The 25,674-nt window shown below is 40.5% G+C and overlaps 1 protein-coding gene across 3 annotated transcripts in view; it reads left to right on the plus strand.

Moving 5' to 3' along the window:
* Positions 1–25,674, plus strand: part of nadka (NAD kinase a) — a 213,157-nt gene that overhangs the window by 89,468 nt on the left and 98,015 nt on the right. For all 3 annotated transcript variants that reach the window (XM_039756026.1, XM_039756025.1, XM_039756027.1), the window contains one exon: positions 9,795–9,949. In XM_039756026.1, the coding sequence (XP_039611960.1) occupies positions 9,795–9,949 (155 nt within the window). The remainder of the gene's footprint in view (positions 1–9,794; positions 9,950–25,674) is intronic.

Here is a 25,674-nt window from a genome sequence, read left to right on the forward strand (position 1 = left end):
TGGGAAAACAGTATAGTTTAGCAAATGGTACATTAGACTCTTACTGTAGAATGCCCAGAAAGAGGAGGGTAGCTAGTTAGACACAGTCAGACCTGGTGACCTCGGCCAATTTTGTCTTTGACTCTTGCAATTTTGTAGAAATGGCAAATTACTAAATGTCTGTAAACATCAGGAATAACAAAGTATGACATTTAAAAATGCCTGAAATATTAATATCAGAATGCTTTTTAAACTGTTTTAAAAAAAAAAAAAATTAATTCCGCTAACTGATTAATCCTTTTGTTAAATTTAAGGGCGATTTCCCCCATACCCCAACCCAAATGAATTTCAAGTGCTGTACATAACAGAATATTAGCCATTTATAACCATTTTTATATTTGTTAAAACCTATGCATGCTCACGTGTGCAAGGATCTTAGTGACTGAGAAAACAGAAGGGAAACTGCTAAAGAAATTAATATGAATCCACAAAGTGTACGTGATCTGTCAGATTTAATCCCATAATATTAGCAGTTTTCCAATGTGGCTGTATTCATTTATTTTGGCTATCACACATGTCAAATTAATCTAAGAAGATTTATGGATAAACTCTGTGTTAAAGGGGGTTTTGGATAGACACAAACATCTGATTGAACAACGCCATTGAAGTCAAACATCCATCCATCCATCCTCTTCCGCTTATCCGAGATCGGGTCGCGGGGGCAGCAGCTTGAGCAGAGATGCCCAGACTTCCCTCTTCTCTGCCACTTCTTCTAGCTCTTCCAGGGGAATCCCGAGGTGTTCCCAGGCCAGCCGGGAGACATAGTCCCTCCAGCGTGTCCTGGGTCTTCCCCGGGGCCTCCTCCCGGTTGGACATGCCCAGAACACTTTACCAGATCAGATGCCCGAGCCACCTCATCTGACTCCTTTTGATGCGGAGAAGCAGCGGCTCTACTCTGAGCCCCTCCCAGATGACTGAGCTTCTCACCTTATCTTTAAGGGAAAGCCCAGACACCCTGTGGAGGAGACTCGTTTTAGCTGCTTGTATTCGCAATCTCGTTCTTTCGGTTACTACCCATAGCTCATGACCATAGGTGAGGGTAGGAACATAGATCGTCTGGTAAATTGAGAGCTTTGCCTTATGGCTCAACTCCTTTTTCACCACGACAGACCGATGCAGAGCCCGCGTCCGGACTGAACAAAACCCCGAGATACTTGAACTCCACTCGGGGCAGGATCTCGCTACCAACCCTGAGAGGGCACTCCACCCTTTTTCGGCTGAGGACCATGGTCTCAGATTTGGAGGTGCTGATTCCCATCCCAGCCACTTCACACTCGACTGTGAACCAATCCAGAGTGAGCTGAAGATCACGGCCTGATGAAGCAAACAGGATAACATCATCAGCAAAAAGCAGTGACCCGATCCTGAGCCCACCAAACCAGACCCAGTCAACGCCCTGGCTGCGCCTAGAAATTCTGTCCATAAAAGTTCTGAACAGAATCTGTGACAAAGGGCAGCCCTGGCGGAGTCCAACTCTCAGCGAAAACAGGTTTGACTTACTGCCAGCAATGCAAAGCAAGCTTTGACACCGGTTGAACGTAGATCGAACAGCCCTTATCAGGGAGTCCAGTACCCCATACTCTAGGAGCATCCCCAACAGGACTCCCCGCGGGACACGGTCAAATGCCTTTTCCAAGTCCACAAAACACATGTAGACTGGTTGGGCCAACTCCCATACAACTTCCAGGACCCTGCCAAGGTTGTAGAGCTGGTCCACTGTTCCACAACTAGGATGAAAACCACACTGTTCCTCCAGAATCCAAAGTTCGACTATCTGACGGATCCTCCTCTCCAGGACTCCTGAATAGACTTTTCCAGGGAGGCTGAGGAGTGAGTTTCCTCTGTAGTTGGAACACACTCTCTGGTGCCCCTTCTTAAAGAGGGGGACCACCACCCTGGTCTGCCAATCCAGAGGCACTGTCCCCGATGTCCATGCGATGTTGCAGAGGCGTGTCAACCAAGACAGTCCCACAACATCCAGAGCCTTGAGTAACTCCAGTCATCTCTCATCCACCCCTGGGGCCCTGCCAACAAGGAGTTTTTTGACCACCTCAGTGACCTCAGTCCCAGAGGCCCACCTCTGAGTCCCCAGACTCTGCTTCCTCATTGGAAGACATGTTAGTGGGATTGAGGAGGTCTTTGAAGTACTACAGTGTCCCGAGTCAAGGTCAGCAGAGCACTATCCCCATCATACACAGTGTTGACACTGCACCGCTTTCCCCTCCTGAGACGCCGGGTGGTGGACCAGAATCTCCTCAAAGTCGTCTGGAAGTCGCTCTGCATGTGCTTCCCAAACTCCTCCCACGACCGAGTTTTTGCCTCAGCAACCACCGAAGCTGCATTCTGCTTGGCCTACAGGTACCTATTAGCTGCCTCCGGAGTCTCTCAGGACAAAAGGGTCCTTTAGGACTCCTCCTTCAGCTTGACGACATCCCTCACCGCCGGTGTCCACCAACGGGTTCGTGGATTGCCGCCATGACAGGGACCGACCACCTTATGGCCACAGCTCCGGTCAGCCGCCTCAACAATAGAGGCACGGAACATGGCCCATTTGGACTCAATGTCCCCCACCTCCCTCGGGACGTGGTTGAAGTTCTGCTGGAGGTGGGAGTTGAAACTACTTCTGACAGGGGACTCTGCCAGACGTTCCCAGTAGACCCTCCCAATACGTTTGGGCCTACCAGGCCTGACAGGCATCTTCCTCCAACATCGAATCCAACTCACCACCAGGTAGTGATCAGTTGACAGCTCCACCCCTCACTTCACCCAAGTGTCCAAGACATGTGGCCGCAAGTCTGATGACATGACCACGAAGTCGATCATCATACTGAGGCCTAGAGGGTCCTGGTGCCAAGTGCACATATGGACACCCCATGCTTGAACATGGTGTTCGTTATGGACAATCCGTGACGAGCACAGAAGTCCAATAACAAAACACCACTCGGGATTTGATCGGGGCAGCCATTCCTCCCAGTCACACCCTTCCAGGTCTCGCTGTCATTGCCCACATGAGCATTGAAGTCTCCCAGTAGCACTAAGGAGTCCCCAGAAGGTGTGCTGTCTAGCACCCCCTCCAGGGATTTCAAAAAGGGTGGGTACTCCAGACTGCTGTTTGGCGCATACGCGCAAACAACAGTTAGGACCTGTCCCCCCACCCGAAGGCGGAGGGAGGCTACCCTCTCGTGTACTGGGGTAAACTCCAGTGAACAAGCTCCAAGTCAGGGGGCAATAAGTATGCCCACATCCGCTTGGTGCCTCTCACCAGGGGCTACTCCAGAGGGGTAGAAAGTCCAGCCCCTCTCAAGGAGATTGGTTCCAGAGTCCACGCTGTGTGTCGAGGTGAGCCCGACTATATCTAGCCGGAACCTCTTGACCTTGCACACTAGCTTAGTTATTTGTGGTTAAGTTATTTGTGGTTATTTATATCTATTATGGCATCTTAAATTAAAACAGCGGTTTTTAAACATCTGTCACAGTGAAGTTTTGTATTTAAATTATAATACCATACCATACCATACCATATTTATTTGTTGAGCGCTTAAAAACACAGCATTACAACTGACCAAAGCGCTGTACAGTTACAACAAGCAGGACTAAAAGCAAAATATTAAAAATAAACATTAAGAGAGAATTAAAACAGAGATACTAAAAACAGGTCAAGGGACCAAATAAAATAGAGAAAATAGCAAAAGACAAGTGGAAAATGAAACAGGTTAAGAATTAAAAGCCAATGTGAAGAAGTGCGCTTTTAGGCTTAGATTTGAATGTGGCGACTGAAGCGCTTGCCTAACCACTAAGGGCAGGGAGTTCCAGAGCCTGGGTGCACAGACGGAGAAAGCCCTTTCACCACAAGCTTTAAAACATGCCTTGGGAACGGTTAGGAGCAGCTGATCTGTGGATCTAAGAACACGAGGGGGATTGTGACAATGGAGCAAGACACTCAAATAGGCGGGGGCTAGACCGTTTAATGCCTTATAGGTTAGGAGGAGAATCTTAAAATCGATTCTGAATCTAACCGCAGCCAGTGAAGGGTTTTCAAAATTGGTGAAATGTGTTGGATTCTGCTACTTCCAGTTAGAAGCCTTGCAGCCGCATTTTGAGCCAGTTGGAGTCTAGAAAGTGTGGCTTTACTGATACCAAAAAGGCAGGAATTAGAGTAGTCAAGCCGGGACGTAATGAATGCATGAATTACTGATTCCAGGAGGTGGTTAGAAAGAATAGGCTTGAGTTTGGCGATTCGCCTTAGATGGAAAAAGCAGGATTTTACTGTGCTGTTGACTTGAGCATCCATTTTCAGGAACGATCCATTTTGATTCCAAGATTGAGACAGACGGTTACTGGAATGGGAAGAGAACGAGGCCAAGGGGTGGAGCCTGTTTGCAGTCGGGACTAAAAACAATGACCTCGGTTTTTGAATCGTTCAGGTGAAGGAAGTTTACAGCCAGCCAGTCCTTAATGTCAGATAGGCAGTCGAGGAGAGGTTTGGTGGAGTCAGTTGGCTTGAGGGAGAAATAAATTTGGCAGTCGTCAGCATATAGGTGATATGAAATTGCATGCTTTCTAAAAATTGCACCTAAAGGCAGGATGTAGATTGAAAAAAGTAGTGGCCCTAAAATGGAACCTGGGAACCCACATGGGAGTGGGACTGATTCAGATGAAAAATCGTCTAGTATGACTCTGAGAGTCCTGTTGCAGAAATATGACCTGAACCAGTCGAGGGCTAAGCCAGATACACCAGCCCAGGATTCGAGTCGGGAGATCATGATGTCGTGGTCGATTGTGTCGAAAGCAGCAGATAAGTCGAGAAGAACCATAACCACGTGGAATATAATAGTTTATATTCCATGATGATACCAAAAATCATGGTAATTTTGGTCACTATCATTGTGATATGCAATTTTGATATCATTAGATCCCAGCTCATATGTAACTGAGCTTTAGAAATTTCTTTGCTTTTAGATCAAATGTGAGATAAGATAACTCATCTAGTCTTTCTCTGCAAATAAACACAAGGCATGGGACTGTTCTCATCACCACAACATGGAAAAACTTTTTTTTAATAAACACAGAAATCCCTTTCTTTAAATACTTTTCAGTGTATAAACATACTTTTACTTTTTTAGTTTCTAGTACCTGCCAAAGAGGATGAACACTTTGTTTTACTTGACAAGGCTTATATATCCATTTCAATACCAGCAAATACTGTTGAATTTCTTGCATCACAGTTCTCACAGTAAATTTATCCATAATTGTTTTCATTTTTTTTTTTTTTTAATTTTCAGTTACCTTTTTAGTAAGCAAAGTGTTAACAACAATGTGCTTATGGCAGCACACACTAATAGCTTACAGTTTACCACAAAATATTTTTTATAATTGTTAGATTTTATTGTCCTTAGTAAAATGGATAGGCTTCTGCTCCCCAAACATACCTCTTTGCAACAAATTTTGAAACAGATTTATCTGTGAATTTCCCCTTGGGATTAATAAAGTATCTATCGATCTATCTATCTACCTATCTACCTATGTACCTATCTATCTACCTACCTACCTACCTAGAATTTTGATCTACTGTATATTTGTACTTGGTACAGATTTTTAAATATTTCTCTAGAACCCTCAAAGTATTCTTCTGCTCCTGATCCAATTCAGTCTAACACCTGAGATGCCTGACTTTCTGGTGCTTTATACTAGACCTCTTAAACCTTGTGGGGTTGCAAAAATCAAGCGTTCATAGTAAATCAAGTTTTTTGCATAACAGTGACACTTCAGAATAAGAGCTCTTTCACATGAAAGCTGATTTTAAGTAAGAGCTATAGATAGAGAGATTGTGCACTATCCAGTTGTGATTCACAATTGGGCCAAACAATTTAAAATGAGTAGTATTTATAATAAACGCAGAAAGTTGTAAATTGTTTTCCCTAGTATTTGAGTGTTTGTGAGTAGATTCCAGTATCCTCTAACAGTTTAAAAGCATACATATTGCTGTCTTTCCAGTGATTCTTAAATGCTTTCATTTGTGTATGCGTGATATGGCCCTCTGATGGACTGAAATTCTGTCCAGGATGACACTCTTAACCAACATACAGTCATATGAAAAAGTCTGGGAGCTCCTCTTAATTCTTTGGATTTTTGTTTATCATTGGCTGAGCTTGCAAAGTAGCAACTTCTTTTTAATATATGACATGCCTTATGGAATCAATAGTATTTCAGCAGTGACATTAAGTTTATTGGATTAACAGAAAATAAGCAATATGCATCATAAGAAAATTAGACAGGTGCATAAATTTGGGTACCCCAACAGAAATATTACATCAATACTTAGTTGAGCCTCCTTTTGCAAATATAACAGCCTCTAGACGCCGCCTGTAGCCTTTGATGAGTGTCTGGATTCTGGATGGAGGTATTTTTGACCATTCTTCAATACAAAATCTCTCCAGTTCAGTTAAATTTGATGGCTGCCGAGCATGGGCGGCCTGCTTCAGATCATCCCATAGATTTTCGATGATATTCAATTCAGGGGACTGTGATGGCCATTCCGGAACATTGTACTTCTCCCTCTGCATGAATGCTTTTGTAGATTTCGAACTGTGTTTTGGGTCATTGTCTTGTTGGAATATCCAACCCCTGCGTAACTTCAACTTTGTGACTGATGCTTGAACATTATCCTGAAGTATTTGCTGATATTGGGTTGAATTCATCTGACCCTGAACTTTAACAAGGGCCCCAGTCCCTGAACTAGTCACACAGCCCCACAGCACGATGGAACTTCCACCAAATTTGACAGTAGGTAGCAGGTATTTTTCTTGTAATGCATTGTTCTTCTGCCATGCAAAGCGCTTTTTGTTATGACAAAATAACTCAATTTTTGTCTCCTCACTCCAAAGCACTTTGTTCCAGAATGAATCTGGCTTGTCTAAATGAGCATTTGCATACAACAAGCGACTCTGTTTGTGGTGTGAGTGCAGAAAGGGCTTCTTTCTCATCACCCTGCCAAACAGATGTTTTTTGTGCAAATTGAGCTGAATTGTAGAATGATGTACAGATGCACCATCTGCAGCAAGATGTTCTTGCAGTTTTTTGGAGGTGATCTGTGGGGTTGTCTGTAACCATTCTCACAATCCTGTGCATATGCCACTCCTGTATTTTTCTTGGCCTGCCAGACCTGGGTTTAGCAGTAACTGTGCCTGTGGCCTTCCATTTCCTGATTACATTCCTTACAGTTGAAAGGGACAGTTTAAAGCTCTGAGAGAGCTTTTTGTAGCCTACACCTAAACCATGATACTGAACAATCTTTGTTTTCAGATCTTTTGAGAGTTGCTTTGAGGATCCCATGCTGTCACTCTTCAGAGGAGAGTCAAAGAGAAACCCAAACTTGCAATTGACCACCTTAAATACATTTTTCTCATGATTGGACACACCTGTCTATGACATTCAAGGCTTAACAAGCTGATCCAACCAATTTAGTGTTGTAATCAGTATTGAGCAGTTACATGCATTCAAATCAGCAAAATTACAAGGGTACCCAAATTTGTGCACAGCTAGTTTTTCACATTTGATTTCATTTTATACAACTAAATATTACTTCACTAAAAATCTTTGTTCGGGAAAACACCCCAGTACTAGATGTTCCTAGGAAAGGAAAGACATACCACTGTTGTCTTTTTTTGTTGAAAGTAGAGTAAATTATTATGCAGGCTGAGAGAGGTTCCAAAACTTTTTCATATGACTGTATGTTGCTGACAAAGGCTACACACAGTCAAAGATATTCTCTTTATTCAGTCCCTTTATTGTATAAATTTCAAGAGATTCGTAAAATGCAGCTGTTATCAAAACAACATAAAATTCCATTTGCAGCTTTCTTTAATACTAGAATCCCTTTAGCCTACAAAAAAATAGTAATCCTGGACCACCTTAAATCCCTTTGCACCTCTCCATCAACGTCTTTTGTTTTGTAAATGTGTTGATCATCACAAGCAGCCTGCTGTCCCATCCACCACCTTGATGGAGTTCAACTCGGGCAAAAAGTTCTCCCAGCTCAAGCCAAGGCTCCTTATCTGCGTGTGAGATTCCTGGAGTTGTATAGGGTAAATATTACAGTATATCATTATTTATAATACATGCATGTGTGTTTTGTGTTACAAGTTAGACTTATAGACTTTAGGGATTCTAGTGTTAATAGTGTTGTACATTTGCCTTATTTTAAGTATTGATTTGTATAAATCCCTTTCTTTACAATATATTGTTTTAACCTCCTTAGCGTTGCATTTTATTCCAAAAAAACATGACATTTTAATTAAATCTCAAAATAATAATAATGATACAAATAATAGTAATGATAAATAAAAATAATAACATGAAATGAACAATAATAACAAAAATAATAACCGTTATAATAATAATGCTAATGATGCCAAAACAGTATATAATCTCAAAATGAGTTCTTTTTGTGGTAAACCTTAAAGCACGGTGAAAGGCACAATCCAGCATCACAGTTGGGTCAGTAATAGCATGTTTCTTTTCAGATTTTCTTTCCAGATTTATCAGGTTTTTTTTCTTTCACCCCGCACAGGTACGAGTTTGATCCACGATGTGCGCAAAGATTTGTTTTACAAGCTGGCATGTAAAGTTTGCATGATATTCAGTTTCGCCAACTTCTTGTTTATATAAGATAAATGCATTCCAAATGCATTTTTTCACCAGATGATTAAACATCTTTTTGTAGTACTACATTTGTTGCCTCCGCGTAACTGGATAGAAAGTTAGTTCTTAATCCGCGTGATCTGCACCACCCGTTGTGCTATTGTAGTCGACCACAGCACAAGGCTTTGTAACCTGATTGTTACACTTTGCCTGTACAGTGACTATAGCTGCATTATGTACAGTGCCAAGAAGACAAACATCTTTCTTGTACTTCCATTTCAGCGCAAGTATTGTACCCTTTTACCAAGCTACTAGTGCACTTTACTTTATTGTAGCTCTGCTCTTTAAAAGTTTTCAGGCATGCCACAAGGGTTTGGACGCACTGTTCTGTATGCAACAGTATTTCTTTGCAACAAGATGTCATATAACTCTGGTGAAGTATAAAAATTATTCATGGTTAAACAGTAACCTTGTTCCAGCAGAGCATCTATCAAAGTCAGCACCGATGATGTAGCAACGCCATACTGATAGTATTTATGATCCAGCATTTTCCCTTTCCCTGTGTACAGAACCAAATTCCAAATGTATCCCATTTTAGATTCACAAAGCAAGTAAAACTTTATGCCAAATCTTGTTTTTTATGACACGATGTACTGTATCAATGATAGTCTGCTGTTATAAGCCAGGAGACTCATCGATTCTGACATCACAATCCGGAATGTAAATGCTCCAAAATTTTGCTACAGTGGCCTGATATATCTCTCAAATGTTCTTCAGTTTGCGTGCTGGATGTGTAATCTCATGAAAGTTTTCATTGTTGGTAAAGTGCAGATATTTCATAATTAGTGAAAACCTCAACTCAGACATAATCTATCTAATCAACGGCACCACTGACAGAACTTTAACATCCCAAATGATTCTTGGTTCTAACGCTTATGTAAGTCACATCTTTACAGTTGCCCGAGTGACACTCATGACTAATGCTTTCAGCATGGTTTTCGCAGCCCGAGTAATGCTCACGTCTATTGCTATGGAGGCTACTAACATGCATAAAAACTCTTTCTTTGAAGTTTGTATACATTTTAGGAATTTATTTTTGTTTCTTTAATCTTCAGGTAATGCAGCCATCGTTCTTCGAAGTAGACTAAAAGTGAAAGTAGTCAAAGAGCCCAGAGAAATAAAGACTTCCCACGAGGTTGGAAGAGATATGAAGAGGATGATCCTAAAAACTGGAGACAAAGATATGAGCAGGAAAACAATGCTATACCAGGTATGCTTTACAAGTACAGTTAAACATTAATCATTTTTGTTTTTCTTTTTTAATAGAGTAAAAGGTAATGCAAACATTTTTTCAGAAGTGATCCTGTCAAATATTAAATTCACATATTGAGGAATATGAAGCAATTAGGTACACATGATGAATGATTTCATAGAAAAACATTTTGACTTGTGATCAAATTGTACTTGCTAAGTGTTAATGTGTCTAGATATTGTTTTATGTTGCTCATACAACCTTTATTCAGGTTCCTTTGTGTTTGGAGAAATACAGTATGTATTGAAAGTGAAGAATCTCTTTTTTCATTGCATATTGGTCACTTTTTTATTTAACCGTTTTTGAAAAAATAACAGTTATGCTATCAGGCTAAATTATTTAAAAAGTTCTTTATTAATCTCTTGTACATACCAAGAATAATGCAAACTGGTAGTGCACTGAACAAAATGTATAATCTGAAGGTTTACCTAACTATAGTATGTGTAATGTATATATAATATCAGCCTTGTGCTACGCTACTCCTATTTGCCAGTTACAGTGTAGCATTTTGAATTATAGTAATTGTGTTTATTTGTTGTTCTATGTATTTTTAATTGTACAATTGCTTTTGCAGCAAGTAAATGCAATTTTATACATAAAAACATGTACTTCTTGGTTACTATAGTTGGTATAATTATAGAGAATAACAGCTTGAACAACAATTTGGTGAGTAAAATTTCGTGTAAAGATTGAATTTCAGTTTTTCTTCTTCAGTAAAACAAAAAAGCTGGAGTTTTTTATAAAAAAAAAATTGTACATTGCACACACACACATATTTAAAACTGTCTAAAGCATATTCTGGATTAGATCCATATTGTAAGTAATATCCTCAAGGGGTTCAAATTTGTGTGTATACAGTATCCCAGGTAGCCTTGGTTCTAAAATTACTCGCACTCCTCTAAATGCATTGTTCTATTAACAGCAGATGAAGACAACATTGTTCATTAAAACATCTCTTTTGGTACCCTATTCTACATTGCTTCCACAAAGACACATTTTACTTAACTGGAGGAATCCTAACTCAGTTAACCATAACTAATTGAAGAAACTAATGCCTTAAATTATCTTATCTGAAAACAAATTCTTTGGAAGGACCAGTGCACGAATTTTATTGTAATTGGACAAGAATTCAATAATTCCATTGTAAAACAAAGGTACTTGGTTCATTGACAAATGTTTTCTACTCTTCTAATAAAGCAGAGGAGCCTCTTCAGACTGAGGCATTTTGTTATATATCTGCCTGACTTAGGTAGGGTAAGGAGTAAGTTGGATGGAATTTTTTTTTATTAACACAATGTCCATATTTCTGTATCAGTTATGTATTTGACTACTTTATATTTTAGCATTTGTGCTTTTATTCTTTCAGTAAAATGTTAAATAAGCTTTTGATTGAGTCAAATGAAGATATCTGCTCACTCTCCTACACAAATTCGGGTTCAGACCCAGCATACATGCATTGATTAAACTATTATTTTCTAGACCAGAAACCTCTCTTCATATAAATAAGTAAATTCAATTTCACCCTGAAGCATGAAACAAGATAGGGCTGTCAGTTGTTATCAATAATATTTGCTGCTGTTGTCAAATCATTGCCAAATTATTTGATTATTTGATACAATTTTTCCTTTTTGCTTCTGGAAAATTTATTAGACATTCAGTGGTACATTATTTGCTCAAATATAGTACCTATCTAGGAGACCTTTTAAGGCCAAGATTAAAATAATAGAAAATTAAAACAGATTTGATGAGAATATGCCATTCAGTCAAATGTGCTAACCTAATTACTGTACTAGAAAGTGACATCAAGTTGAATTCTGAAGATATTTGAAGTCTTACTGTTAACCACACTGTTTGATAACATATTCTGTGTGTCTGTGGTTCTTTGTAGCCCCAGTGACGAGCCCTGAGGAACACCACTTTTAACATCATGTACTGTAATTCTGAAAAAGTTGCAAGTATCATAAACCTTTCCTATATTTAAAGCAATTTTACATCCATCCACACACTGCATCTTGAACTCCACCTAGTTTCAATTTTATCACATTTTTCTCTTGTGGGACCATATCCAAATACCATCTTAAAACCAAAGTACTTAATATCATATACACTATTGTTATCATATGCTTTTGTTACTTATTCATAGAATTCCAGCGTATTAAAACACGATCACAATCTCCCCATCTAAATCCATGTTCACTGTACACTAATAGACCAGTTCATCTGACATGTGATGATCAGTCTTGTGATTTTTAAATTTACTTGTGGTGGATGGTAATCTTATTGGCCTATAGTTATTTGAATCAGCATCATCATCTTTTTATACCGTCTAATAAGCCAGCATTTGCTACTCTTCAATCTCTAGGAATTTTCCTAATTTGTAGCAATTTTTGTGGAAAATAAGTGTCAAGGTTTTATTAATGCACTCAATAGCCTACTTAAGCACTCTAGGATAAATGTCATCTAGTTCTCGCACTTTGTTTGATTTCAGCCCTTTTAAATCTAAGCAGCATGACTTTCTCTATAATTTCCAACTCACTTTAGTATGTCCCTAAATGTCACTGATACTACTGGGAAGTTCTCCAGTAATGTAAATAAATAATCATATATAAAACAAACTTTTATATACTGTAAAATAGACAGTAATAGACTTTAGAATTACAACAGTGAATTGGGTTGATTGCTGAAATTCCCCAAAGTGTTTTTTGCAGTGAGTATGCCATGTTTGGTGAATATTTTCCTAGAAATTCACTATTTAGCAAGCTTAGAAGTATAGTTTTTCCGAGTACTCCATGATGCTTTGCAAGGCCAGCATGACATCACTTTGCTAGGGCAGCCATGTGCAGAACTTTCATACATGTATACTTTAAGATTGGTGCCAATCTGCTTTGTGCATGGGTGGTATCATAACCTGATTAGTACCCCATCTGGATTTCCACCCCACATGCATTTGAAAACATAAAAATAAAAGAATTTGCAGTATTTTTATATGAAGGGGAACATTAGTGAACAACAATGAGAATGTTATCATGGCTAATTCCAGGCTCTGCATAGCTCATTATACATAGAGTTCCAAGCATACCAATAGACTGGTGGGGGTCGGGTTTTAGAGTGTGAGGTATCGGTTTGGGTTTGCTGATGCATTTGCGAAATACACCAAAGAAAATGCTCACTGTCAAGTCAAGATTTTTCACATGAAATGGTTTTATGCAGGTAGTCCCCAGGTCACGGACATCCAACCTGCGACTTACAAACTGGCCCACAGCTGTGACGCATGCACCTCAGTAACTGCCGCTCCTTCATCTTCGGCCTGTGAACACTGCAAGTGATGGCTGGACAGAGGCTAGAGGGGGATGATTTCACTGCCCGCGCAGTGTAGTGTCTCTCAGGTGGCTCCAAGGGGCAAGTGGTTTCACTGCCCACCCACCACACATGGCTGCCCCGTTCGTTCTTGGTGGGCGGCTGGTAATGCTGCAAGCGGTGGCTGGATGGAGGCTAGAGGGGGGGCGATTTTGCTGCTCGCGCAGTGTAGTTTCCCTTGGGCAGATTCCGGCGGCAAGCGGTTTCACTGCCCGCACACCACACACGGCTGCGCCCCGTTCATTCTCAGTGTGCAGCTGGTAATGCTGCAAATAGTGCCTGGATGGATGCTGGAGGGGGGCGATTTCGCTACTCGCACAGTGTAGTCTCCCTCAGGCAGCTCCCAGCGGCAAGTGGTTTCATTGCTCGCCCACCACACATGGCTACCCCATTCGTTCTCGGTGGGCGGCTGGTAATGCTACAAGCGGTGACCCTATTGTGGCTGAATGGAGGCCATTAAGAGTGAACGGGGAGGCGGAGGGTAGCATTGTAGTGTGCATCGGATGGCTGCCTATTGAATCGGGGCAATTCACTATCCACCTTTAGCCGCACTGTGTTCATTCTCGGTGAGCGGATACTGAAGGCAGCATACTGTAGTGGAGGTGACTGTGAGGTGGGCTGGTGATGAACCACTTCTCGATGCCCCATTAATTTTCAATAGCAAGCCTGCTTGTACTGTTACGTACATAGCAGGAAGTTGTCTCTTGTTAGTACATCAGACATGCTGATAAGGGGTGCCTTCCTACTGTGATAGCATGTACAGTGCTGTGCAGAAGAGCTCATCTTAACCTTGTCTTCACCCTTCAATAATATCTCTGAAACACAAATCTGACGCAAGTGCTGGTGACACAGTAAAGAAGAGATAAACTATCATCATCTATACTAATAAAAGGCAAAGCCCTCACTCACTCACTCACTCACTGACTCATCACTAATTCTCCAACTTCCCGTGTAGGTAGAAGGCTGACATTTGGCAGGCTTATTCCTTACAGCTTACTTACAAAAGTTGGGCAGGTTTCATTTCGAAATTCTACGCGTAAGGGTCATAACTGGAACCTATTTTTCTACATATAATGTAATGGAGTTGAGTTGAGATGGCGTGGCGGAGTTTCGTGTGACATCATCACGCCTCCTACATAAGTACGTAGAGAACAAGGAAGAACTCCAAACAGCGATGAGCACAAAACTCCATTTCACAATTGAGAAGGCAGAAAAACATTATGAAGCAAATGATGCATACAAGCATATTCATAAGTACAGCTACTGCGGAAACAAAGCACGGCGTGAACCGTAAGTTTATATTAAATTAAGTCATAGACAGGCTGCCACTAGCGTTTGTAATTTAGTGCCTGCCCATATAAGGCCGTCCATCAGCGGCAATCCAATACAAACACTGCCGGTAAATATTCACGTGTGAAGGACTGTGCTTATGCAGAGGAAGATGAGATGGTCAGGGTGGTGTTTCGCACAAACTCATTGAAACTGCGAGAGAAACTTTTAAGTGCCGGGTCTTAGCTGACATTACACGAAATGGCACCAGCACAGCTGGGAACCTTCGATGCAAGAACACCAAGCGGCTCACGTGAACTGATGCAGTGCACAGACAAAAAGCAACAGTTCCAAAGAGTGCTGAACAAAAACCGAATTACACAATTGAGAAGGCAGCAAAAAAATTTGAAGTGTCTGATACATATCATCATATTCATAAGTGCAGCTACTGCGGAAACAAAGCACACGGTGGAAAAAGTGAATGTCCCGCTAAAGGAAGACAGTGTAAAAAAAAAAACCCGTGCATGCAGTTTGTCACATCTCAGATAAAGAGGAAGACGAGCTGTTTATTGATGCAGTAAGAAACTAATCGATGAATGAAACCTCTTATCTTTACAACGATTGACAAACACGGAATGTAACTTGAACACAACACATCGTACAAATACGACCCTGATTGAAAGAAATAATGATAATCAAATCCTTGATGACAGCAACATTCAATAACACTCACAAAACAATTACTGTATATTGACAATCATGTTACGTTATTTTTAAAATGTTCCCTTTTCTTTTTCATAACTTCTACTTCTCCACTGCGATACGCGGGTATATATATAAATGTATATATATACCCCGATCTACAGTACATACTCTCGCATAGACAAGCCACACGCTGTGGCGCAATTGTAGAGTCTTAAGCCTCTAATGCCGACATTCGAGGTTCGATTCCCGAGAGGGGATGCACTGAGTATGTACACGCGCTACCCGATTCATTTTACCCTCGCATCTCCTTGGTTTGGGACGTATGAAAAAATATTCGGTTAACGCAGAATCATGTTACGTTATTTTTAAAATGTTTCCTTTTATTAGCACAAGCACAGCTGAGAAGCTTCGATGCATGTACTCCATAGCGTTAAAAATAACGCATTTAATCACACTTTCAATTCCAAGCAAACGGGAACTTTTGTCAATGCATGATTTCCTGGTACATCCATTACACTGATGCACACACCACAGCTACAAAAATGTCGGAATAAAGCGCGTTCCTACGACTGATCATTTTGACTTCCCGAGCGAAGCCTTGATAAAAGCATGGTTTTGTGCACACTGAAAAGCAAGCAAAATTAGATGCATTACAGAAAGCGGACTTTGTGGCTCTTACTGGGGATCATTGGACTTCCGTGACCGTTAGTAATTCTAATTACATCTAATTACAAAATGTTCAATGATCACACTGTTTTAGCCTAATGTACAAAATAATTTTGGCTAAGGTTACTCAGAGTTTAAAGATTGTTGGTCAAATTACCTTTTATGTTTCTGACTTATTTTTTTAAGAAGAAAAACTGCACTTTATGTTGAAATTTTGGTTATTATTATTTAAAGACAATACTATTCTGAAAATCTACTTAAAGTACTTAAACTACCACTTTATTTTTAAGTCTGCCCAATTTTAACCAGGGATGATATTTTTGTTTCTGTTTTGAATTCAAATGCAGTTTAAAGGCTTTTTTTCAGAAATTAAAACAGCTTCAGTTTACAATATTCATGTACATGTCTATTATTTGATTCTGTAAGCCCACTAAAACACTTTTAATTTAAAAAAAAAAAAATTTGCGATTTGGGGCAAATTTACGTGTGCGATTACATACGATTAATCAAGATTAATTCTTACACAGCCTCTAATTAATTGGATTAATTTTTTTAATCGAGTCCCACCCCTAATATATATATATGTGGATATATATGTAGATTTGTATATATATATATGTGTATATACAGTATATATGTAGATATGTATATGTGTATATACAGTATGTATATATATGTGTGTGTGTGTATATACAGTATGTATATATGTATGTGTGTGTATATATATATATATATATATATGTGTATAGATGTATATATATATATATTTATATATATATATATGTTTATATAGCAACACTCATGACAATGACAAAACAATTACATTGTCAATCATGTTACGTTATTATTAAAATGTTTCCTTTTCTTTTTACTTCTCCGCTGCCAATTGCAGGTATTTTGCTATATATATCTATACTAATAAAAGGCAAAGCCCTCACTCACTCACTCACTCACTGACTCATCACTAATTCTCCAACTTCCCGTGTGGGTGGAAGGCTGAAATTTGGCAGGTTCATTCCTTACAGCTTCCTTACAAAAGTTGGGCAGGTTTTATATCGAAATTCTACGCGTAATGGTCATCTGGAAGCAGTTTTTCTCCATTTACTGTAATGGAGATGAGCTTCAACGCCGTGGGGCGGAGTTTCGTGGTGACATCATCACGCCTCCCACGTAATCACGCAGTACATAGAAAACCAGGAAGACCTCAAAAAGCGCTGAAGAAAACATGCATTATATAATTGAGAAGGCAGCTTAAACAATAAGAAGCGAAAGTGACATATACAACCATATCCATGAGTTCTGCTACTTCGGAAACAAAGCACGATGTAAACCTACACTTTAAATTAAGTTCATAGACAGGCTGCGCTGGCGTTTGTAATTTAGTGCCTGCCCATATAAGGCCGTCCGTCAGCGGCAATCCAATAGCAAACTGCCACGGGTAAATATTCACGGGTGAAGGACTGTGCTTATGGAGAGGAAGATGAGATGGTCAGGGTGGTGTTTGACACAAACTCGGCGAAACTGCAAGAGAAAGTTTTAAGTGCCAGGACTAAGGTAACATTAAATACAGCCATGGACATAGCAGGAGATGGCAGCAGCACAGCTGGGAACCTTCGATGCATGTACACCGAGTGGCTCACGTGAACTGACGCAGTGCACAGATAAAAGGCAACAGTTCCAAAGAGCTGAACAAAACCCATTACACAATTGAAAAGGCAGCAAAAATATGAAGCGCCTCATACATACAAGCTTATTCATAAATCCAACTACTGCGGAAACAAAGCACACGTTGGAAAAAGTTAATGTCCCGCTAAAGGAAGACAGTGTAAAAAAAACCCGTGCATGCAGTGTGTCAGGTTTCAGATAAAGAAGACGACGAGCTGTTTATTGATGCAGTAAGAAACGAATTGATGAATGAAACCTGTCATCTTTACAACGATTGACAAACACGGAATGTAACTTGAACACAACACATCCTACAAATACGAACCTGATTGAAAGAAATAGTGATAATCAAATCCTTGATGACAGCAACACTCAGTAACACTCACAAAACACTGTATATTGACAGTCATGTTACGTTATTTTTAAAATGTTTCCTTTTCTTTTTCATTGCTTCTTTAACACACTTCTTCTCCGCTGCGAAGCGCGGGTATTTTGCTAGTTGAAAATAAAGTAGAAATAAAAAGGTCAGAGAGAGGTGAAACTCCATCATTCATTGGCAGAGCAGTTGGTTATAGTCGGTCAACAATAACATTTATTAAATTTATGTACCTGTTCTAACTTACATACAAATTCAACTTAAGTACAAACCTACAGTCCCTATCTTGTACGTAACCTGGGGACTGCCTGTATCTAGCCATCCTACATTTACATAGATCCGTCTAGACACAGAACACACATGATATGCATATGTTTGAAATAACAATATATTATTTACCCTATACAACTCCAGGAACCTCACACCGAGATAAACAAGACTTGAGCTGGGATAACTTTTTGCCCGATTTGACTGTGGCACTGGGGGGGAGTGGGGGGATGGGATAACAGATTGCTTGCTGCTTATGATGATCGGCACTTTTATGAAACAAAAGATGCTAATGGAAAGGTGTGAAGGAATTTAAGGTGGCCTGGGATTATAACTTTTTTCGTAGGCTTCATTGATTCTAGTGTTAAGTTTCTCTGATGTTGTCTTTAATTTGGTCTAAAAGAAATGTATAACTGGGTGTCATCTACGTACAAGTGAAAATTAACATTGTTTTCTAATGATAGATCCCAGTGGAGGCATGTAAAGTGAAAACCGTAAAGGTCCCAGTACTGAGCCCTGCAGGACACCATATCTCAGTTCTGTGTATAATGATAGAGTATTGTCAGCACATTTCTGTGTGTATTGGAATCGATTTGATAAATAAGAACTAAACCAAACAAGGACACTGCCTGTAAGCCCAACATCATGTTCCAGTCTGTGCAGTAAAACAGAATGGCCAGTGGTGTCAAACACTGTGCTTAAGTCTAACAACATAATTACAGCGGAGTTTTCTTCATTAGAGGATATCAGAATGTCATTTACAACACACATTATTGCCGTTTCTGTACTATGACAAGTGTGGAAACCAGACTGGAGTTTCAAAAGTAAGTTGTGATGCGTAAGGTGTGACTGATCAAGTCTAGGTTGGTAGTATTGCTAATAGGAGTTAAAGACCATTCTTTGGAGGAGAATGTAATCAAGTAGAAAGACTCTGTTCAGTTTAAATCAGAGGCAAAGGTGGAATTTGTTTAAAGAGGATTCATAAAATCATTTGCTTCTAAGTCAAGTCTAAAGCACTTTTTTTTTCCCCTAGCTCACCATGAGAAGGTAGCAGAGTTTGCCTAAGGAATCTGAATCAAATCAAATAAGATTTTTTGTCACATGCCAATTATATATACAGTACAATAGTTTTAAACTGCTGCACGACAATGATCTAACCACATTTGCCAAGGAGGAATGTGCCTCACAGTAATTATGATTATTTATTACATTAATGCACATATTTACTTAAAAGTTTATTTTCTTGTAAAAAGGCAATGAATATTTTATTATACCCCAGAAATGCCAAGAATATTGGACCTTGTGGTACTAGAACTAAGACCACAAACATTCTTGGAAGTGACCATCAGGCTAGCCATTGGAGCAAAGAAGAATAGTAAGAACATGGAAGAAGGTAAGTAAAAAAGAAAAATCATATTATTGCAACACAATGGGCTCACTGCTGCTCATGTTGTTAAGGTTCCATAAACTAATCAAAACTATGCCATCCTCTGCTCTGACATCAGTCAAAGAAAAGACTTATATGATCAAGTGGTATGGCAGGTCTGCAGCTTGATATCCAGGAGCCTGTTTTTAACAAATAAATAATGGAATAGCTCTCTCTGTCTCCATGGGCGCACACTCGCACAGCTTCAGGAGGTTAGATAGGTAAGTGGAGTGAGGCGCACCTGCACTTCAGGATGCAGTCTGTCCCAATTGCCTCATTACCTTTCTGCGGTGCATGATGGAGATGCTGCATTCCACTGAGACATAAGGAGAACCGGCACGAGAAAGGAGGAGACCCAAGAGAAAAATAAAGGATGGAGGTTAAAATGAGGAGAAGAGAGACAGGAACAGGAGCACCTACCCCTTTTTTGGTGTGAGTGTCCTCATCCACAAGCTCATCCCTTCGGAATGTTATCAGCAGTGGTGGGTTAAATAGGGAACCAGTAACATGGAGCCAACCCGCACCATCACAGAACCAAAACCCAAGAATAGTACAAAATCTCTCCACCCCTACCACCCAATTTCACTTGCTAAAATACCCCAAAAGATAAAGGTGTTCTGCTTCCCCTCATTGAACCTACAGGCAGAAAATAAGGCATAATAGCAAGTAGAATTCAAATGAAAGCATGACTGAAAATCAAACAGCATGCCAGATATCTTAAAAATTAATATTAGCCCGATAAAAGCTAGGCCCGGAGGGGAAACAAATATTCCATTGCACATGGCTCCCAAAGTTGAATCATGGAATCAGGAAAAAAAAAAAAAACAAAGTGAGCAAGAACAATTCTTCTGTTGTGCCACGGTCACTCAGCAATATATTTTAGAAGAAATTGAAGAAAGATAACTTTTCTGTTAATTGTAACCATAAGCCACATTATGGTGCACGATAGGTTATGGTACATTATACTGAAAATGCAGACTTCTTACAGTACAGGCAAGATCGGAAAAAAAAAAGTTCAAATGACAACTCATTTTCAAATGGCATTGCGTTTTCTAATAATGTTTTCTTGTATGAATGTGTGTGTGTACATGTGCGAGAGCGGCAGAGACAGATTTGATCTCATTCCAGTGGTTACTGGAATATAAACCGAACACTTCCGCAAAGGTATAACAAAACAAGTGTGCTTTTATTGAAGAATAAAACTGAATAACAAAAAATTCAAGTTACAAGAAGATACCAAGAAGACACAATTCACCAGCGTTTGTGTGTCTGCTTATATCCCTTCAGCGATACCTTTTATTGGCAGACTCAAATCAAAGGCTTCTTCTTTTTGGATGCATACACTGTCAGCATGGCACTGCCAGATCTGAACACTAGTGTGGTGAATTGCTCGTGTACTAAAGTGACTTTAGCTGCAGGTGGAAGTCCCATTTTACTTCTGGCACCAAGCAGAGTTGTGTTGCGGTGCAGCAGTCTATTATACAGCGAAAGTACTGTGAAGAAGCTGTCTGTTGTTATGGTTCTGCCTTTGACCAGTGTAACAAAGATGCTATATAGGCGCCTGACCCAACACAGAAAGACATGGAGGCACGTATAAAAACACAAAGACTTTATTTTTCTCTTCAACTGTGGGACACGTTTTCCCCATCCCACACAGTCCCAAATACAAACACAATATCACAACACACTTTTCTTCCTCTACCACCACTCCTCCACAAACGTAGTCCTCCTCCTTCCGACCCTGGCTCCTTGAGTGGTGGTGGCTGGCCCTTTTTATAACCCACCCGGAAGTGTTCCAGGTGCTTGGCCACCTGGTTCTAATTGCACCTCTGGGTGGGGCTGAAGATTCATCCAGCCAGTCTGCTGAGTCCATGCAGCTCCCCCTAGTGCCATCCGAGCCCCCAACCAGGCTGTGGAGGACTCCATTTCCTGACGGGCATGGGACCCGGCTGTCCTTCACACCAGAAACGGCACCATATGCTTTATGACCACAGATTCAGAAAGTCTTTGCCCTGAGTTTTATCTCAAAACACAGCTCTCAACAAAACGTTGCCAGATGTCCAAGACCACAGCAAATCTGTTGTTTTTCACACCTTCTTCACGGGTGTCTTTGTTGTCAAAGCGCAAATGACACATGGTAGTCTGTCATGGAACATTGTATCTTTGATTATGTGGACGAAATCTCAGACCCGACAGCAGGTGCGGTTATAAAGCAGCTTTATTTTCAGAGTCACGATGAGAAGAGTTTCAGAAAAGCAGACAATCAAATATACATGACAGCGTCAGGGCTCTTCTGAACCCCGTCTGTTGGGTGGGGTCCAGTTTTATACCCCTAGAATGCGTAATTTAATATCATTATAAAATGTAACAGTCAACACATTTATTATACACAAACCTTTAGCCCCTTCAATGTCCCTTATGCAACTTGATTTCTTGGCTCCTTTTGTTATGGCGTTCAGATGTAAGCTAAGGGAAAACGTGATAAGGCAGACTCATGTGTGGAATGCTCAGACCTTGAGTCCTTTGCACAAACATTTTTCTGTTTGCTAAAACAAAGCATGCTATTACATGGTTTTGTAAAGCTTACTTCTCAGACATGAATTAGTACAAGGGAACGAAGAGAACATTCGTCTTCCACATTCCCCCCTTTTTTAGCAAACAAAAATATTTGATCAGGGAGAGTTGAGTAGGAAAGGGTAGGAGAGGAGGATGGAGTGGAGTGGGCGGAGGAGTGTGGGGTGGATGTGCTGATCTGAAGCATTTTTTCTTTGTGTAAAAAATAAGTCTTTGCCATCGAGGCAGTAAAATACTTGGATACAATGTATCTTATCAAGGGAACAATACAGCAAGCTACAAGCAGGAGAACAATTAAAGCAACCGTAAGAGAGATGAAAACTGATTTAAGCCATTGGCCCCAGGACCCAAAAGTGGACATAAACCATTTGTCCCAAGGATTAGAAATGCCAGAATTAGTAGCTAGTTCATGTCAAATCAGCTAAAGCACGGGTGATTGATCCATCAGGAGCTGTATTATTAGGGATATAGGTACAGCATGCATCACCAAACATAGCACAAACGCCTCCTTTCTCAGCCAAGAGCATATCTAAAGCCAATCGATTTTGCCAGGTCATGAGGGATGTTTTATCAAGTTGCTCATGGATACCTTCAACAGCTTCTTTAGTAAAATTTAAGAATCTTTGTTGATTATAATAGAGGTAATTAATCCAATCTACATTTTTGTTTATAGTAACCTGAGGAAAAATAGACTCAAATTCGGCAGCAACTTGGTCCCTTGCCTTGAACTTATCAGGGACTCCACGAGGGACTCGAATGGAATCAAAATACACCCCAGGGCCATGTAGGGAAAACTGGGAAGGGTCCACAGAATGGGGTTGACGATGTCGGCCAAACATGGTCGACACATGGAAGGCAGTTAAAGGGAAAAGTCGGAAAGGCATAACAAATTGTATTAAAGCAGAAGTGCCAGTCCAGTCAGGTGGAAGGATGTCAAGCAATTTAGACCTATGGCACATCCACCAAATATCAGTATTCTGAGTAATCAGAAAAATTGATAATTTGGAAGCTAAAGAGGAAGAATTAATCGGAAAAGTTTGGAAACAAAAAGAGGATGGGATATTACCAACATTTGTGCCACGAGAGGAAGTAAGGTTTCTAAAAAAACAGGTATAAATACCTTCATCAGGCTGGAATATCGGGGGAGTCATGGGAAGAGTAGGGGGAAAAAGAAGGGAAAGTGTAATGTAATTAGAGTCGATTGGAATAGAGGAAGAGATAAAAAGGGCAAGTAGGCAAGGAAGGCCAGTAGGATCAGATATGTTAGAAAGAGGAAAAGGGACAGTGGCCAAATGTGGCCTAGCTATAGCACATGCATAGCAATCAGATTGATTCACTTGTCTAGCCAATATAATACCCATTGCAGCCAACGGTTCTGATCCCCATACCCAATTTCAATAGAAAAGTGGAAGAAGAGGTGGAAATATTCATGACCTTGACAGGGGCGGGTTTGGACCAGGGGTAGGAGAGAGGGTGTGTGTGTGGGGAAATGGGAGGTGTTAGTAACAGGGTTCTCAACCTTAATTTGAAATCTCCCTAGAGGATCTATTCCAGATACATATGCCCCTAAAATACAGGTTCCTGAATCATGTAAAGAAGGGTTCTTCAGAGTAATGATCAAAGGGTTACAATGGTATTCGGCACATTCATGAGGGGCATGTCCTTTTATAATAGAAGAACGATATTTCAGACCATACTTCTGGGCCTTATAGGGTTGATAAACCCCAGTCATCAGTTCCAGTATTAGCCAAAACCCAGTCCCACATGTCACAGTTACTTCTGAATCCAGAGTTTGTAACAGTTACACACACACATTTGTCAGACCAGTTCCACTGGATTTGTCGATCAGTCCCACAGTCAATAATAGAACAGAAATCCACCTGAACTGATGTGGTGATTCCGAAAGGAAAAGTCAAGGTGACCAGAGCAGTCGACAAGGGGATGGAAAGACATAGTAGGACCACAATCAAGGGTGCCATCTTTTGCAATGTGAGATGTGAATCCAAGCAGGCAGTCCCTCAACTTTAACAGCATGTGGTGTCTACAGCAGAACTTGGAACGGTCCTCTCCACCGAGGGTGATGCCAATGTTTCCTTCGAGTATCTCTAGCCAGAATCCAGGTTCCTAATGGAATCGGGGAGTCCTTTGATGGAGGACTAGTTCTCCAGGCCTGATTCACCTGCTCGTGGACTTCCTTCAGAGAAGCTCGGAGACCTGTAAGACTGGAAAGAAGATCATTGTCCACAGTATGCAGTGTAACATTACCTATGACCATGCCGACTGGCATGGTCCATCCGGTCAGAATTTCGAATGGCGACAGCCCTAACTGCCAATGTGTTCTTCCCCTTAATCCCATCAAGGCCAGAGGCAGAGCATCAGGCCAAGTTAAATTTGTTTGCTCACAGATTTTAGCCAATTTAGATTGCAAGGTACCATTGCATCGTTCCACAATACCTCCACTCTGGGGGTGGTATTTGCAATAATGATGCACATTTATCTGGAGCCAGGTGGTTAATTCATTTATAATGGAATTTAGTGGGTGCCATTATCAGTTTGTAATTTCTGTGGTATTCCCCATCTAGGAATGATTTCCTTTATCAAAGCTTTTGCCACAGGTTTGGCATCTGCATGTTTGGAAGGGAAAGCTTCCACCCATCGGAGAACACATCAACAATTACTTAACAGTATCGGTACCCCTTTGATGGTGTTAATTCAATGAAGTCCATTTGAAGGTGTTCGAATGGACCCATTAGGTTAGGTGTAATGGCGGGACTTACCTGGGTGCCCTTTCCTACATTAAACTTTTGACATAATGCACAGCACCTGCAGAACTGCTCTGCATATGTAGAGAAACCTACAGCTTCCCAATATTTTTCAACATCTTGAACCATGGCGTCTTTTCCAGCATGGTCTAGGCCATGGGCGATTTTTCCATACCTGGGAAAGAAGCTTTTGGGAGGAAAGGTTTGTTAGTTTGCTTATGGGTCCAGACTCCATCAGAGAGGGACCCTTCTTTGGACCATTTTCTCTTCTCTGTGTCCGTGGCTGCATTCTGTAAAGAAATAATTTGATTATCAGTGTCCTGGTCATTTCTCTGTTGGAATAAAAGATTGGTGTGTTATTATACGCAGCCGTTTAGCAAAATGATCAGCTAATTTGTTTCCTTTACTGACAGGATCCTGTTTTCCTATGTGAGCTTGACATTTAACGATCGCTAGCTTTGATGGTTTCGTTATGGCCTCTAAGAGGGATTCTTTTAGTTTTTTATGTTGAATGGGCTTGCCAGTACTGGTCTTGAATCCCTGAGTTTCCATAATGCCCCATGATCATGGCAGACTCCAAAAGCATATCTAGAATCAGTATAGATAGTTACAATTT

Source organism: Polypterus senegalus, chromosome 6 (assembly GCF_016835505.1).
Source record: "Polypterus senegalus isolate Bchr_013 chromosome 6, ASM1683550v1, whole genome shotgun sequence".
NCBI classification, from domain to species: Eukaryota; Metazoa; Chordata; class Cladistia; order Polypteriformes; family Polypteridae; genus Polypterus; species Polypterus senegalus.